Source organism: Cyprinus carpio, chromosome A16 (assembly GCF_018340385.1).
Source record: "Cyprinus carpio isolate SPL01 chromosome A16, ASM1834038v1, whole genome shotgun sequence".
NCBI classification, from domain to species: domain Eukaryota; kingdom Metazoa; phylum Chordata; class Actinopteri; order Cypriniformes; family Cyprinidae; genus Cyprinus; species Cyprinus carpio.
In genome coordinates this window covers 3,628,289-3,646,128 of record NC_056587.1, presented here as the reverse complement: position 1 = coordinate 3,646,128, position 17,840 = coordinate 3,628,289, and the positions used below count along the sequence as shown (strand labels likewise).

At 39.6% G+C, this 17,840-nt stretch overlaps 1 protein-coding gene across 2 annotated transcripts in view; it reads right to left on the bottom strand.

Moving 5' to 3' along the window:
- LOC109104681 (protein capicua homolog) overlaps positions 1-17,840 on the bottom strand; it is a 39,152-nt gene that overhangs the window by 7,815 nt on the left and 13,497 nt on the right. Inside the window, exons 1-12 of one of the 2 annotated variants that reach the window (XM_019117962.2) lie at positions 8,359-10,901; positions 7,528-7,677; positions 7,084-7,240; positions 6,037-6,145; positions 5,442-5,624; positions 5,203-5,335; positions 4,315-4,502; positions 4,110-4,242; positions 3,843-3,940; positions 1,819-2,671; positions 439-593; positions 178-338 (exon numbers count right to left, since the gene is read on the bottom strand). In XM_019117962.2, the coding sequence (XP_018973507.1) occupies positions 178-338; positions 439-593; positions 1,819-2,671; positions 3,843-3,940; positions 4,110-4,242; positions 4,315-4,502; positions 5,203-5,335; positions 5,442-5,624; positions 6,037-6,145; positions 7,084-7,240; positions 7,528-7,677; positions 8,359-8,410 (2,372 nt within the window). In that variant the 5' untranslated portion in view covers positions 8,411-10,901. Of the gene's footprint in view, positions 1-177; positions 339-438; positions 594-1,818; positions 2,672-3,842; positions 3,941-4,109; positions 4,243-4,314; positions 4,503-5,202; positions 5,336-5,441; positions 5,625-6,036; positions 6,146-7,083; positions 7,241-7,527; positions 7,678-8,358; positions 10,902-17,840 lie in introns of those variants that run through there. The other variant, XM_042772080.1, reaches the window with a different exon arrangement.

Sequence of the window (17,840 nt, the reverse complement as noted above, 5' to 3'; positions counted from 1 at the left end):
GAAAAGTGATATTTACAGAAACCAGATTAGACAAAGAGTGAGAGCAGCAATCCAGGGTTATTCTCTTGTGCTGCAGCACTTCAGGAGTGTAGGAGTTGTTAAAAGAAGAGTGGGGGAGATGTTTGTGCGTGTGCGGCTAGGTGAGTATAAGTAGCCTTGTGAAAGTGTGAGTTATACCTTGTAGGTGGGGTCGGTAGCAGCACGGTCTGAGACGGGGTAGAGCCTGGGGCGACCACAGTAGCTGTTCCCATAGTAACAGAAAATGGGCTCCCAGGCTGCACTGGTCCTGTAGAGGGAAGCTGCGACTGGACGACAGGCATCGGCGCAATCTGAAAAATCTAGAAAGGAAATAGGAAGACATGCGGATCAAAAAAAGATCTTACTCAAAATTAATAATCACTACTAATTCAAATGTCAATTTGTTAATTAAGCATTTACCATTTGAGATCTCACCTTGCTTCCTGCTTGTCCTCCATTCTGAACAGGAAGAGGAGGGGCTACCAAGGGAAACTGCTGAGAGGCGGCAGGAGCAGCCCTCACTGTTGCCATGGGAACCAGCATCTTGCCCTGCAAGACTGGTGACTGTGTTTGCACTGCAGGAAGGAAAAAAAGAGAGAAAAGAAAGAACAAAGTGTTTAAAATAATTGGGTCTTGCACAGACTGTCTTTTCTGGCACAGCACAAAACTACGGAGAACAGTACCTTTAAAACCCAACGCCAACATGATGATGGCTCTGAGCCACAATACAATGAACAAGACAATCAGCACTTTCACACATACAGGCTTTTATGGAAAATGAACAGCATTTTTCTGTTTAGAGATCATGTGTTTAGAGCTTCAACAATTTCCTGTGTATTGGTGCTAATGTGTGAACAAAGCTGTCTGCTGTTAAAAATCCTGACTAGACCACACAAAAGTGGTGCATCGAAATTAAATCGCTACGATTATAATTTGTATGTATAAAGCTGTCTACAATGCAAGTGAAAATTATGGTTTGTCCAGAATAGTTGCAATATGACGTTTCTATTTCTGACACACTGCAGAGTTACTTTGGCCATTTTAAACAAAATTATTTTAGCTGTCAAATTAAGCCAAAAGTATACTTTGTTTTTTTTTGTTTTTTTTTACACATGTTAGGTTATGCATACAGTGCAACTGTGGTAAATTTAGTCATCAGCACAATCAGCGTGCCAACAGAATTTTTACAGCACATACTCAAGCTCATCTCACACACGCGTCTTGAATTTTTCTCACTTTGTTAGTTTATCCACAAGCTGGCTACACTGGCCCGGGCCATTTTCACAGAAAACAATTACTACAACAAACAACTGAAGATGCAACAAAAATAAACCACATTGGCAAGTGTGAGTGATATATACTCGAAACTCTATTTTAAAGTACAAAGACATTTTATCATTCATAATTTTTTAAGAGAATTGATGCAAACACTGGACAAGGAGGAAACTTTCTAGTGCACGTGTTTAGCGTCTGTTTTCGTGCATGCTATAAAATGGAGTATACTATAAAAAGGCTTTTCGTTCAGCAAATACGGCAAACATTTGCATCGAAATAAAAGTATACTTTTGGCAACAACTTTACAGCGGAGTGGATTTGCTCAATCTAAACAACATACATTGCAAAGATTTACTGGCATTTTCATGCTGATGTGTGAATGGTAGCAATACAAAAAAAAATAATTTGTACTGAAATCATACATTTACTGCAAAAGGTAATCTGGCAATTTTATTGCAATGTAAAAGGTACATTCTCTAGTATGTTTTATCACTCAGTGTATTATTATAAAGTATCTATCCTTACCTCTGGCTCCTGGGCTAACTACACCCACAGCAGGACTGGAGACGTATCCCGACTGCTTCCCGTTGGCCAACGAGGCGTGAGTGGGCAGAGCTGTAGGTAGGGTGAAGATATTGGTTGGCTGACCGGCCTGGTGAGGGGAAGGGCTCTTGGGATTGTTGGCAGAGAGGGTAGGGATAATGTACTGAACCTGTGTTATGGGTTTTTGGCCCGATGAGGGCGTTATTGAGGCAGAGGGAAGAATGTGTGACTGCAGAACGGGCAGAGGAAGTGGACCGTTACTATGAGTAAGAGGGGCCGATGCCGGGGAGGCTGGGTTTTGTGGAGGAGGGGGTGTGACAAGCTGTACACCGGGCGGGGCTTGGAATGTGCCTCCCAAAACTAGATTGGTCACCAGCCCCCCTTGAGCTCCTGATGCACTAACAGGATTGGGTGATGATGAGGAATAGTACCCACCCCCTCCACCTGAAGCTGTTGCTGGGTTTCCTGTGGTACCAGGTCCAATGTAAAGCTGTGTCTGTGGCGGAGCGGGTTTCCGGTCATGTGGGGACTTGCTGGCGATCGGCACCGGCGTGCTGACCACAGGCCGCACCACATTAGTGACAACAGTGGACGCCACTCTCACCGCCCCTAGCACTGATGACACTCCCCCAGCAGAACTGACCAGGATGGACTGACCCGCAGAGGGCTGGGACACTGCTCCTTCACCTTCCCTTCTTTCTCCATCACCTCCCTCCACTGCTCGCTTTCTCTTTGAGGAAGCATCGCTAAAGCGTCTGGAGCTGGGGTAGGAGGAGAGAGATACGCTCCGACCATGACCATAAGACGAGGAGCAAATCACAGGAGCAAAAACTCTCTGATGCCGCGCAAGTGAGAAAGCAGCAGAGAAAAGAGGAGAACATAAATTAGAGCAAGCATATGCAATGACACAGATCCTTTACCAGTTAATAAAACTTACTGTGTAATAGCCTTCTGCAAACTTCATTAATAATTGACTTAGGAAAAATGCTTAAGGACCATAAGCAATTTACTAGTTCTACAGAGAGCAAAGCGTTCTACATTTCACTATTTTGTGGGACTATATTCAGCAAGGGACAGTTCACCAAAAAACTGGGGTGTGGGGTCCTAATGTATTTCACACTGGGAAAAACACTGGCCAACCCATGAGTTTGTTTGATAAACACCATAGCGAATGCCAAAATTGCTGTGAGAGTGTGAGTTTTGATTTTTGTTTAAATGTTGTTTTATATTCATAGCGAATGCCAAAATTGCTGCATGTGAAAATCGAAACTGAAATTTCATGCTGAATATTTGTGTTGGTATGAACAGGCCTTTAATAGTAATACTTCTCGTTTGCATACACACTGGCGGATAATAATGTGTATTGCTAAACTCTAAAAAGGACAATATGTAGGATATATGACTTGTTTTGTATATTTCAAGTCTTTTGTAGCCATACGGTAGATTTGTGTAAGGACCAGACTGTAATTTCACTCATTGTTCACCGATACTGAACTCTGAGAGCCGTAGCTCCCAAGTCTAATTTTTAGTATGTTCAAAAACAACAACTGAGTTAACTTATTTACTTCAAATGCAAGAACTAACAGCATTTGGCACCAATGACGTCAAACCTGGTGTGACAAAGGTTGCATTTTTTTTAATTGATCTCAAGTGAGAATGAGATTTGAGAGCTTCAGCGGAATGAGGGTCTATCAATGAATAACGTCCTACATTATGGTCTTTTCCTCACACTAAGCTCCTAAATAAATGTTGGCTTAAATGTAGAACAAATGTCATACACAAATGTTTTCAGAGTTTGACAGTATAAATCATCCTCCTCTTTCACTGTATGGAAAAGCAGAATTTCTCTAATATTTTGTCTTTGTGTTTCTCGGAGCAACATGAGGCTGAGTTATTAATGACAAAGATTTTCATTTTGATTTTGTTTTTGTTTTTAATTTAATTTATTTTTTTTTGTACAGATCAACACAGACAGACCAACAGATGTCAAATATGCAAGATGATACCTTGCGTTCTCCTTCATCTCCAGATCCATTTTCACTATCACTGTCTGTCACCCTCTCCTTACACTTCAGGTCAATGGAGCTGCCTGGATACGAGTCGTCTGAATAAGACACAATAATGACCGTTACAACAGAATGACACAATTGCAAATAAATACAAATATCTTAGTGGTGACAGAAATGACATCAGCACTTACTAACTTATTTTTAGAAAACCCTTACGGATTAAAAGACCTTAGAAAGAGGCTCAGATGATGAAGTCTGACTCACCAATGACATCATCATCCCCCTCTTCTTCACAGATGACCATACGCTCTTCGTCGCTTGTCATGTCCTCACTTACCCCCCTCTGTGTCTGGGAGAGAGCACCCCGCCTTGCAACCTGACCACCATCACCACACATCAAAACACAAGAAGAGTTAGTTGAGCCTGAATCTCAATAAATGTGTCACTTGCACAAGTGTGGGTATTATACCTGTGCGAGCTCAGCGAGTGCCTGTGGATTGCCTCTCTCGCTCCTCTCCAGATTGTGCATGGCACTCTGAGAGAAGGCACGAGGACGGGGCAACTGACCCTGTCCCTCAGCTCCGACTCGCTCTGACACGCTCACCATGCCAGGCCCCACACCTTTGAGCTCCATTCCCATTGACACAGATGGAGGTTCTGAATTACATAAGAAATAGAAGAATGTGATTATTTGTGATATTGATAATTGTGATATTTTTGTACATTGTTAATGGTAAAGCTAAGCAACAGGTCACAACAACAGAGTGCATCAGTGACTGTCCACTTTTTCAGCGGCCCTGGTAATGGAAGTATTGTGCCTCATTCATTTTTACCACAGGGATTAAAAAAACATGTTGTTGTGAAAGCCTTACAAGCCAAGCAACTACAAGGTGAATCACAACATTCAATGCCTTTGTGATTAAGTAATGAGCCTGTTTTGTAAGAGTTGAATGACAAGATTCTATAATTTAATTAAAAAGGTAAAAACCCAGAGGTTTTGGTGAACTTGCAAAAATGACTTCATAGTCTTAAGAATGAGTAAGAATGAGTTGAAAACTAAACTAATGTTTTGCCAAGTATGCCATCATTTTAAAATATTGATAATAAATATAAAATTAGTAGCTATCTTTCTAAAGAAAAACCTTAATGATGCAAAAAATAAATAAATAAACCTTGATGTTGAACCCTGAAGCAAAATCCTTCCAGGATTAAAAAGACATAAATATTGAACCAACTAGAACAATTACTTTAAAAATGTGCGCTAGTTGTGAAACTATAATCCATGTACATAACACCATATAGTCCATCCATGACACTGTGTAGAGTGAGAATCTATATTTCTAGTCCTGTTCCACACCTGTGGTTTCTGACATGCTCCTCTCACGAATGTCTTTGCCCCCTGGAACACCACGTCCCTCGCTGCTGGATTTCTTTCTGTCCTTATTACACCATTTCCAGTCAGGATGTGCCTTAAAGTGTGCCTCCTTCACCTGTGAATGAGTGACAGAAACATTTACAGGAGGCTGGAAAGACTTAATGGGGGTTATTCAGGTGTCTAAACCTGCATATCTGCAAGTACAGGACAGTTCCAGTAACCTGAAATGCGAGGTCATGGTATTTCTGTTTCTCTTTGGGTCCCAAAGCATACCACCACTCTCCAAGTATCTTGCTGACAGTGCGGTTGTCCTGGTTTGGGTGTCTCTGATGAACCAGCGCACGATGCCGCTTGCTGAAGATCATAAACGCATTCATGGGCCTCCGGATGTGATCTTTCTCCCTCTAGAAAGTGAAAGGGTAATAAGGAATGAGTGACTGTGTCTGTGTGAAAGAGTGAGGCTTTCACACAAGAATACACTAGCGTTCAAAAATTCAGGAGAAATTAACACTTTTATTCAGCAAGGATGCATTAAATTGATTGAAAGTGTCAGTAAAGACTTTTTTTCCCCCAAATAACAGTTCTCACAGAAGTATTAAGGAGCACATTTTCAACATTTCTGAAGGATCACGTGACACTGAATACTGGAGTAATGCCTGCTAAAAATTCAGCGTTGCCTTCACAGAAATAAAATTAATTTTATAATATATTAAAATAGAAAATAAGTTTTTACTGTATTTTTGATCAAATAAACTCGGCTTTGGTGGGCATAAGATCATTCAAAATTATTGAAAAATAGTATGTGCAAATGTGTACCTTTCCAGGACTGGTTTTGTCATCTTTGGGCAGTGCACTGAGGGACTGAGATCTACGCTTTCCAGGAGACGCAGAAATTGGCGGATCAGGAAGAACACCGGGGAAAAACCTGTACGCAAAAATGCCAGTTAATATAAAATATTAACGGAGGAGAAGAATCAACCCAGTGTTGCACTATGCTGACTGCCCCCATCTACCTCTACTAAAACAATCTCTCTTTCTTGCTTACAAAGGAACATTATTTCTCACACTACGAGCATCAATACAAAGGAAGCATTTGTTCACAGCTGCCTATTTTTAACAAATGTGATGCCAACACACCAGCATCATCTTATGTCATTAATTGCAGAGGCATTAAGATGATGTATTACTGCTTGCATGCACATAATTTTGAAGATGGAGTTTTCTATTATACAAGCACTATGGTAGTTAACTGATAATTATTATACAGTCACAACCGTATCGCTACTTCAGCCCAAAACAGGCTCAACAGATCCAACGATTTCACTCTTGTAACCCTCAGGACCCTTCACTATGCCTTGAAACAATACAGCAGAATGCACCGAGCCAGTTACTGAAAATGGCAATGCACTGTGTCGATAAACTACTGCTTTGCAGCCCACTGCTAAAACAGAAAACATGGCGCTTTAACATGTCTGTAATATCTAGTGTATAATATTAAATGGATGTAAGCTTCACAAATGTCAATAACATCTTAATGTGAAGACAATGTATTAATCTAAATGGGTAAAGCACGTTTAGCAGTAACTGTACTAGATGACTTGATTATAAAGCGGGCAGAATTTTACATGCGATTCATAAGGAAGAGGGCAAAAACAAGTGAATTCGAATGGCAGTTCATTAATGTAAAGTGTCTCTGATTTGCTGCTGTGATTCATACACAGACACAGGAGAAAGTGGAATGCTTTTGTTCTCTATCTTTGTGGTGCCATTATGCACCTCTTTCCACACACAGGAACACCAGCAGCAAAACACATTCAAACAGAATGACGCATCACAAGCACACACACACACAAGACCACTCACGGATCATCCACGTCACTTTCTGTTTCACTGTCAGGCCTCTCTCTCTCTGCATCCTTCTCTCTCTCTGGGGGCAGTTCATCAGCGGAGGGAGTGGGCCGTGAGGAAGGGTTAGGTGCTCCCTCTATAATCTCCTTCAGCACTGATCCACTCTGAGCCTCTGAAAGAGAAAGATGTGTTATTCATTACAGAATCTTTAATGAATCCCTCCAGCTTTTGCACTGGGAAATGGCTAAATTACAGAGGATATAGTTACAGAGAGTCACTGCAGATGTGACAAGAGAGGCCAAATACATAACAGGGTCCGGACTATCCCAGGAAACAGGCTTTCAGTTTTTTTTTAAATAAATATCGACTACAGATATTTTTTTTTTATAATCTCAAAAGGTTGACAAACACGTTTCAGCTAATTTTGGAAACAGACAATGGCTGTATTAACTAAATTACCTTTCTTCAGAGAAGCTGCCTGCGGATGACTGACAGTTTGTTGGCCCTCACCAGGTTGAGCCGATGGATCTGATTGGGTGGGTGCCAGGAAAGGGACCAATGAATGCCAAGGAAACACTGGAACCGATCTGGGCTCAACATTAGTCCACACTACAGGAGAAAATAAAAGAACATTGATTATAACCAGTATTAAAAAACACCAAGTATTAAAACGAATTCAACACCCAAATCATAGCCTGATGATGAGTCACATAAATAACTAGATGCATATGCAGATAATAATATGTTTTACCATTGCATAATTGTGACACATAGTTGTCTGAATTATTAATGATTTTGGTAATATTTACACATTTCAGTGTCACTCTCACTGACATCAAAATAAACACTAAGTATACAAAATGCATTAAAATAGACAAAATGAAGGAGGGAGCTCAAGGATTACAGGCCTAAAAATTATTAGTAACATTATGTATGAAAGTTATTTGCTATTAAACTAAGCTATCATAAATGTTTTACTATTATAAGAATACAGTCATGTTGCTGCAGCACAATTTTGATTTTTATTACGAAAACAGATTAAAGCAAGACAGACTGTCATGCAAACAGTAAGTGCATGAACAAATTGTTCCCGACTGATATTAAGCAGGCAGTATTTGGCGCCAAACAGTCACTTCCAGAATAATATGATTTAGGAACAGGCTGTTCATGCAGTTATTTTCTGCTGCCGTTAGAACCAGATATACACGATTTGCGAATACTGTATTTCAGCCGCAAAAGTCCTGCTATAAGGGAACACAACATCAGACACGTTGAGTAATAATGACTGACCAAACATGCTGAGTCCTTGGCGAAGGTACTGCGGGCTTTCCGATGAAAACATGGTTGAGTGAGAGGCTTGAAATGTCTTTTTTTTTTTTTTTTTTTTTTTTACAGAAAAACTAAACAAACATGTACTATTGAATAGAGGTACTGATTCAAACGTTCATCTGATATAAATCGTTGCGATTAAAAATGAAATATCCACATGATGCTTTTCCCAGGCAGGTGATGTTGAGTCCAGCGATGAAAATAAGCGGCCATAGCCGATGCAGCCAGCATCCGTCTACTGGAGGTTCTTCATTTTGGTACCAAATGTTCTTGTAATGACATGCCGTCTTCCAATAACACTGATCTTTAGTTCATAATCACGTCCTTCTGTACTCAGATATATTGGCTCAGACACCAGATCATATTGTAGCAAAAATGATGACAGCGTGCTATCAGGTACCGCACAAAAGAGAGTAAAGCGTTCCACCTTCAGAAACGCACAGATTATAACAAAAAATGTCGATCTTGGCGTTAAAAAACACTGCCGTGAACACAGTTACTAGTATGCACACCGTTGAGGCTCGAAACGCGGAAACGGGTTTGGTTTTATTTGGATGATGTAGTTTATTTTTGGTCCTGTTTGCCCCCTCCTCGTCTGAGCTTGTTTACATTGACGGGTAGCTGCGGGGATGAAGGGGTTAAGTAGGCCTCTCGGTCATCCTCGAGCTCGAGTATTGCAACAGTCCGCGACCTGAGCTCACCTCAGCCCAGGGGGATTCACATACACAGTTTCACGATTAATAAGTAGTTTGGCAATAAAGAGTATTAAATGTGGTTATAAAAATAAAAGAGCACTGCAGGCATCAAATAAGCAATGCCCAAATCCTGGAAACGCTTGTCTCAGTAAATCGTCGTGAAAATAGGAAGCCCAAATCTGCCAGATTAGCAGGTTAGCATGCTCATGGTGCTACTACACCCGCGGTTACGAGTGCAATTTATTCTTTGGGTTGCGACACACAACGGAAGCGATTTTCTATTAAAAAGATTAACGAAATGCAATACCCATCGGGCAGGGAAATGATACGTATCAAATGCTTAATAATAAAAGGCCACATGTAATGCACATCCGTCTTTTTCACGTGGTCACTAATATTATTCTCTCTGGCTGTCAGTGCACGTTATCAGATCCACATCCTGTTTCACAACTGATCCAAATTCATCAGTTTGGTCTACAAAGCCTCAATCTCTGATTTTCAAACGCATGATAACACCCTGCCCAGTTCACAAGCAGTAACCGGACTCATTCTGTTCTGCCACTTTGGTCGAGGGGCTGCATTTGGGAGATCCGGACCTGGTTTCAGCAGCACCGCTCCAGATGACTCCGTCCCCTCGGGAACGCCCCTGATCTCGCATCCGCACCGCCGGGTGCTGTAACGGAACCCGTCCTCATATCACGGCGTAAAACTGTAGCACCACACGGAAAACACCCAGATTTTAGTTTTTTGAATTTTTTTAAAAAAGGGGAAGAAACGACCGTGTCTGGCAGAGAGAAACTACCAAAGCCAGGGGGCTCGGCTAAAAAGCCAGAGAAAGACAACTGCTTTCGATCAGCAAACAACACCTGAGCAGTGCTCCAGACCAACAATCATCAGTTACACTGTAGAAGCACTAAAGCCTATCGTTGTAATCATGTGAATGAAGTCATTTATAATTACGTGTTAAACACTTATCTCTAAATGTCGTACTATTCCTCGTGTCACTGAAATGGTCAATATTTTGCTATAAATACTTTACCACACAGTTATGTTTTTGACTAGATCCAGTATAAGAGCAGCATCTGATATTATGTCAAAGAAAACGAAACCCCTGTAGACTGTACAACCGCACGCTTATCCTCTGTTCCTAAAAGCGGAAAGCATCGGTTTGTCTCGCTTGCCTTTTATCACTGTGCCTTTGGAGGGTTTATTTTGATCTCGTTCAGGCTTAAAAACGACGCACGTTTCGCTTAAACTGATTTCTAGTGGCAGCGACTTCTCGTTTTAAATGCCTGCTCCGAGACCCCTCCCTCGCGCATACCCCAGCCCCAAAGACGCTCATCCAAAAGGCTAATCGTGCAGTAAACTCCTCGCCCTCGGCTCTGACACGATCACGAAACTAGTGAGAAACCCACTTAAAGACCACGGTCAGACTCCGCCGTGCCCTAACCCGCTTTACTGGCCACCGGCGGGGAAATACAAAACAGAGAAGAAAAGCTGGACAGAGATGATCCGGCGCAGTGCTGTTGTGATGAAATGTCGGGTCTGAATTGTATTAGCCCCTAAAGTCCAGTGCGGTTCTCCTGCAGCAGGGTCACTTTCCTCTCCGCTCGCTCCGTGGGTGTTCGTAGTAAAGAAGTCGTTGTCTCATAACATCATTCAATTGGCCACGATTCTTCCCTCGATTTCGCTCTCCTGTCTCGCTTCGCAAACCCGTTCTTTCTTTCTCTTTCCCTCCCTCTTCCTCCTGTTGTATAGTAGGCTGCCCTCTTTCGTTCTCTCAGCGTGTCAACCTCGCCCAGCCCGTGACCCGCCTTTTACTCTTCGAACGCTTTCTTATTGGTCTACGACGCAACCTATCGCGAGACAATCCGACACGCTGATTGGTCGGAGCGTGCGTTCATATGCAAATCCGGATTTGGCTTTCGGCGTCTCACTGGCTGAAAAAGGAGCTAATAAATATTGAACACGACACAGAATCTGGGGCATGACTTTACGTGGGCTCTCGTGACATTTGGTCCCACTGTGACGTTGAAGCTGCCGCGCTACTCTGTTATAACAGGTATTATATATATTGCGGGGTTTGGTTTATTACGGGGCAGATTAATAAGACTCAGTGGCAATGTGACATAAATCCTCACATCAGCTGGACTCAAAAACAGAAGTTGAAATGTAATACCATTTGTGGCCATGTTAAAAAAGAGGGCGCCATAAAAACACACGTATTGCATTTAGTACTTTAAAAACAGACGAATTTTAAGTCATTAAAATACACTTCAACTTAAATTTGGCAGCTTTTTACTTAATAAAATATGATAATTATATATAAAATAATTTATATGCATACTATTTGTGTTAACTAAAGCAAGAAAGAAGTAAACATGTCCCCTTCCTCACCCACTAAAGCCACATCATCTGCAGTCAATGTGACAAAATAAGACAAGCATTTTCAACAAATGCAAATTGGTCTCATTACCAATACAATAAACTCTACAGTAGCTATACACTTCACACATTTTCCACACTCAGTTTAAAACACTGTAGTAAGCATTACACAACAGTTAGTTCCAGTCCTGGAATCTGATTGGCTGTAAGAGTTTGTATCACTCTGCTGGCTTCTGTTCATTGAGTTCCAGACCAGAGAGTGCTCCAGGCATGCTTTCAGTCTGAGCAGCGTTTGGTGACGCACAAAGCTTGGTGCTTTGGCTTCTTTTATATAAAGGAACTAAACTGACAGATTCTGTCTGAAAAGTGAGTTATTTGATATTCATTTATTGTTTATAGAACTGTTGTATAAAAGCAATATCACACCCGCAAATGTGCTGCTGGACAGCTGTGAATACGTTGCTGACAATCAGTACTGCACTGCTCTTGTTTGTGTGAATTGAACACCTATACCACTTCTCTGGAGTGGCAAGTAAGGACAAGAGTATGGTTTTGGTTTTTAATGCCTAGTGTCTTGGGGGGAAAAATGAAATAAACCACAGGGTTCAAATGAGATTTGTCACTGGGCAGAGGTTTTCTTGGAGACCATACAGCTGTACATCACAAACATTACGTAAACCAGTTATAAAATAAATTGAAAACTAAAATTAAAAAAGAGAAAAGATGAAGAAATATTCTTCACATAACATGTTTTCCCCATCTTTTGTTATTTATTTAATGTTACCAACTAAACAGCGAAATTTGTTTTGGTTGAGTACAGTATTATAGGTCAGAGATTAAACTTGGTGACCACTTTTACTGCTAACAGGACACTGACCAGTGAATCGGCTGACAGTGATTATGTCACAGACAAAGGTGACTGTCCAAAACACTATTACCAGTGTATACAACTCTCAAGCATCCTCACTGACACGGGCATGCTCACGGTGCCTATGAATGTCAGTGTGCCTGTGTGTATGGGGCAGAGGGGTACTAGCCTTGTGCCCAGCATCAGCCAGTCCCTTCACAAACAGTCACGCTACAATGAGAAAGATTTGTGTGTGAGAGAAAGAAAAACTACTGAGAAACTGTAACCATAAGTGCAGTAACATTTTCCACACAAACACAGTGGCCAAATAATACTTTGACATAATATTATCTGAGTAATACATTCCACTCTACGTTTACGCCTGAAGAGTATCCCACACATTACATATATACCAGTACAAGACACTCAAAAGTGGATGTAAAAAATTAGTGGTCGTGGAATGTTTGAGAAAAGAGAGGGGAAAAGGGTGGGAAGGGGAAACTGTGCAAGTCAGGCGAATAAAAATAGAACAAGAGTCATTCTATGGAGAGGAGGGGAGGAGCGAGTTGTGAAAGTTGTGAAAACAGGGCCTTGCTCACTGGATGTGGGAACATGGTAATCGAACGACAGGAGACGAGAGACAAAAATCTAAGAAATAAGAACTCATGATAGAAACGTGATTATGTGGGAATACATATTTACCCACTTTCAACTGATGTAGTGAAATCCATGCAAATCAAACTGAAGTAAGAATGGGTTATCAAGAGATATTTCTCCTCTATATAACACAATGTTAGAGCAATGGGAGGGGCTACACACTCTCTCAGCCACTGAGCTTGCACTGAGCTCCTGGCAACAGCCAATGAGGTGAGGCCGAGACCCTCCAGCTCAGACTATGATTATAGTAAACAAGTTTTTAACTCTTTCCTGGCTGATTCCATTGAGAATGACACACGGCAAAATATAACTTCACTCATTATGTTTAAATTTAGTAATATGGACACATCTAAATACATGAAAATGGCAGTAAAATATCTCAAAGCAGTCAGCTGTGACCGACAGTTCTCACATACAAAGATGGGTAAAGCTCTGTATGTTTGAGGGTTAATAGTGTAAGAGCCTTTCTGTTCCTCCTATCCAATCATTGTTTTTACATGATTAAAAAAAATCTCAAAAAGCCCACTCCCTGTTTCCATGGCAACAGCTTTATGGGTAGTGTTACTCAAGCCACTTTGGTGACCACTGACCATGGCACTCTCTCCATGCACACACACTGCCCTTTTGTAAGATATTTATATCACTGCTGCCATCTGCCAGTACAAGCATTCCATTTATTTTCCAAGGGACATATGGAGGGGAAAAGACATGAAAAATGGTGGCTAATCAAAAACCCATCATGTTGGATTTATATCTGTTGATCCACTTACACTCACTTACAACAACTTTACCACTGCTAGGAAAGTCTAACAGACTGGGTGCAGGTCCATGAATGCACCACAAATTAAAAAAAAGGTAGTTATGAAACTCTACGCAGGCACATCTCTTTAAAGCCTGTAATGGCACACTCTTCTCACAAGGAGGCAGCACTGCCCTATGGAAAAAAACTGAAGGCGCTCACAGCTCTGGCAGACACAGAATTGAGTGAAGGAGAGATTACAGCTAGGAACAGGGGCTTTTATGTGAATATATGTGCAAGAGTCTTGTGAGAAAACACTTTTAGATCCTGTGATCTCCTCTGAGATTTAACATAGAAATCCAACATTCGGCAAATACTAGCATGAACCTTAAAATGTAGAATATGAGAAAAAGGCACAAAATATAGCAGTGAAAAAATACTTTATAACATGTTGTTTAGCTATGCTATAATTTATATAAATGTATACTTGTTTGTGTTATCATAGAGAAACCTACAAAAAGGGAATGGCAGGCATTCCCGGGAACACTCTTATGATAAGAGAAGCATTCCCGGGAACACTCCATGATCAGAGAAACAGACTTCTGCACTGCACCAGAGAGAGAGAAAGACCGAGTGAATAATAGGTGAGGAAAAAACAGTCGTAAAGTCTGATGCATAAGTGGGTGAAAGGGAAAAAAACAAAGAGAATTAAATTGACATTATGAGTACAGCAGTGATGAAAAGGAAGACATTGTTCTACCATATAAGTGATATACATTAAAGAGTTGACTATATGACAGATGGCGACTCAGAACTCGGCACATATTGAGGCAGAGACCTATCGGAAACACTGTATCAAATACGGACAAAATTATACAATGGCCAAAAATAAAAACACAGCCTACAATACGTGTAATTAAAATGACGAGTTGAAGTTTGAGGAAGGTGCTGGATGTAGCATTTTGCAGAAAAATAAAAAGCAATTACAAATGGTTACTTTTATCTTTTTAAAATTTGCCACATAAATCTGATGTTTAACTGCTTTCAAATTCAGTGTTATAGTACAGAAAAAAAAACAGCAACAGAAAAAGACATGCATATTGATAGTATTTGTGTCGGCTCTTGTGAGTAGTGCATCTGTGTTTGCAGAGGGTGTGGATTAAAGGAAACAGAGAATGTTGGAAATCATTGCCATAGTAAATGACAGCTGAAAACAGAGTGCCAATTCTGGTTTTCTGTGTTCAGTCAAAACCAATCGTCTAAATTTATTTTTAGGTGTCCTTTAAGCTAATGTACAATGAACAACAATAACTGATAAATATGACCTGTTTATTTATGATGGGTCGGTAAACTGCATTAGAGTATTTTGTCTAAAACAATTTGAAAAATGTTTTTCAATTGCAAAATAATTAGCCAAAACAACAGTGTGTGTGCGTGTGTGTATACAGTATATATATATATATATCAAACCAGTTATGGGTAAATGCTAAACATCACGCAGTAAACACATCCAAAATAACAATATAACACACACACACACACACACACACACACACACACACGTTTAAGCAAAGCTATCTTAATAGATTCATGCTATAGACTTCTGTTATTTTTATATACAGGTAGTTGTACAAATACTATAACTAAACCAAACCCACATCCTAACCCTGATCCAAACAGAAAACCTACTGCATTTCCAAAAGAAAAAAAAAAAAATAATAATTTACATTTATATTTATTTCATCCCCAAAAATATGTTTTAGATTTAGCATACTTTTAGGTACAAATTTGCCCAAAATAAGGTTGAGTAGGTACAAACACACACACACACACACACACACACGTTTATACACACACTGTATAAACTGTATTTTCTATCCCCTTGCCCTAAACATACCCTCAGAGAAAACTTCTGCATTTTTAGATTTTCTAAAAACTTCATTGCATCATTCACTGCTTTTTTTATAAGCTGTTTTCCTCATGGTAACCAAAAAATGTCTCCACAAAGTCAAAATTTACTAGAATTACTATACTTGTAGGAATATTTGGTCCCCAAGACGTAGGGAATACTAGGTACACACACACACAGCAGAAAACAAAAATAAAAAATCTTATCTAAAACAAAAATTAAAAAATACAATTTCTAAGAAGAGAAATATTTCAGTCTTTAGTCAAAAAAGTCTGAATAAAAAAAAAAATGTATGTATGAAAGATTACTAATTATGAACATCTGCAGCATTGCGAAATGTCAATTTATGTGTACTGATCAGCTGAAGAAAAATTATTTATAAAAGTTCAGCATATTTGCAAAAAAACAAAAAAGTCTGCGTTGTATGTTGCATTTCCTCAGTCACCAAAATACAATAACATGCATTAATAGTTAAGATAATAATTTCAGACCAATATTTATAATGTACTTTTTAATAATTACATTTCAGAGTATTGGTCTCCTACAATGCTTATAATTCTCTGTAGAGAGTTATACCACATACAGTAGTTTGCTATTAAAACTGAGCAGCAATACAAAATTCCATTAGAACAACAAAAGCAAATCAACTTTTGGGCAAATTCTATAAATGTATGGATTTTTTTTTCTTTTCAGCCGGTCTGCAAATTTGTTACACAGACTGTGTGTGTGTGTGTGTGTGTGTGTGTGTGTGTGTCGGTGTGTGTGTCTGTCTGTCTGTCTCTCTGCATTAATGTCCTTCTCACAAGCTTGCGTGTCAAGGCAGGCCTACGAGATCAGGCCTGAATTTTTACAAAGGCCCTCTTGTCATTTCACAACACACACTCCCACCATTCCCTCTATCACACCATGCACATTCTTCATCACAGCTAAATCACAAACACATAAAACATATATGCAAAAATACACTATGAAGACTTTTTTTATTACACACACTAAACGTCCCCCTAAATCAACTGTTATGTCTGTATGAATGACATTCTCTCATTCCTTACCACACGCATCTAAACATATGTAACTAATTCAAAATGCATCAGTTCAGTCTTTGGCTCTTTCAATCCAGTCTTTTGTCACTTTGCTTCACTTTCACTTTTTCATTGGAACATGTAATGTCCATGTTTTGAATATTGTGCTAAAATCATCACTGCAAGTGCTACAATCAGCACAACATCTGATCGAACCCACTATTACAGCAGCTGATGATTACAACCACACTGCAAAATCTGTGACCCAAAGGAATGCCACTGCTTTTAATGCCAAAGCATTCATTTCTGAAAGTAAACAGACACCTTAGATTTGAGCTAAATTTTAAGAGGTAATTATTAGCTATATTAATCTAGATATACAATATTTTCACAGCATAACTTTTTATTTTATTCAACTGTAAATTTACTGAAATATTAAGAAATGTAATTCTCCATATATCAACTCTGTGATTTACAATTTACAAGCACTGAGAAACTGTACTTTTGATGTGCCATTAAATTTAAAATATAAATGTCACAGTATGCTTTAGTTTTCCGTTTCCCTTTGAGTTGGTTGTCATGGTTATTCATTTGATTATGTTCAGGTGTGTCTCATTATCATGTGTATTTAGTTCAGTTCTGTGTTGGTTCAGTTGTCTTTTGTCGTCCATGTGAAGGTTGTGTTTGGACTATTGCTCTGTATCTGGATTGTTGGAATTTACTGTGTGGATTATTAAAGACTGTGACTCTTCATCTTGTGTGTGTATAGTTATGCAACTCAATCGTGACAATAATTTAGTCTTTGTTTTGCATATGTGTTCATAAAAACACTAGCCCTAATAAGATCAAAACTGCCCTGGTCCATACATGTGAATCACTGAAATAACTTTACATTTATATTTTCTGAACATAACAAACAAAAAAACAGATCATGTGATTTAAGAATATGAAATACAGCTGTGAAAATAAAGACTAAAGAGCACAAGTCAGAGCTAAAATTAAACAAATGCATAATTTAGGGAAAGGGTAAATACAAGTGTCCTAATTTCCTAACGGGTACTGTTGGTTAAATTATCAGGAAGTTACATCAAACTATCCAAAAACTGTCTTAGCACACACAAGAACACTTCTGAGAAAAGCCACAGAGAGGCCAACAATTACTAATAGCTAATTCTGGAGCTAAGAGATT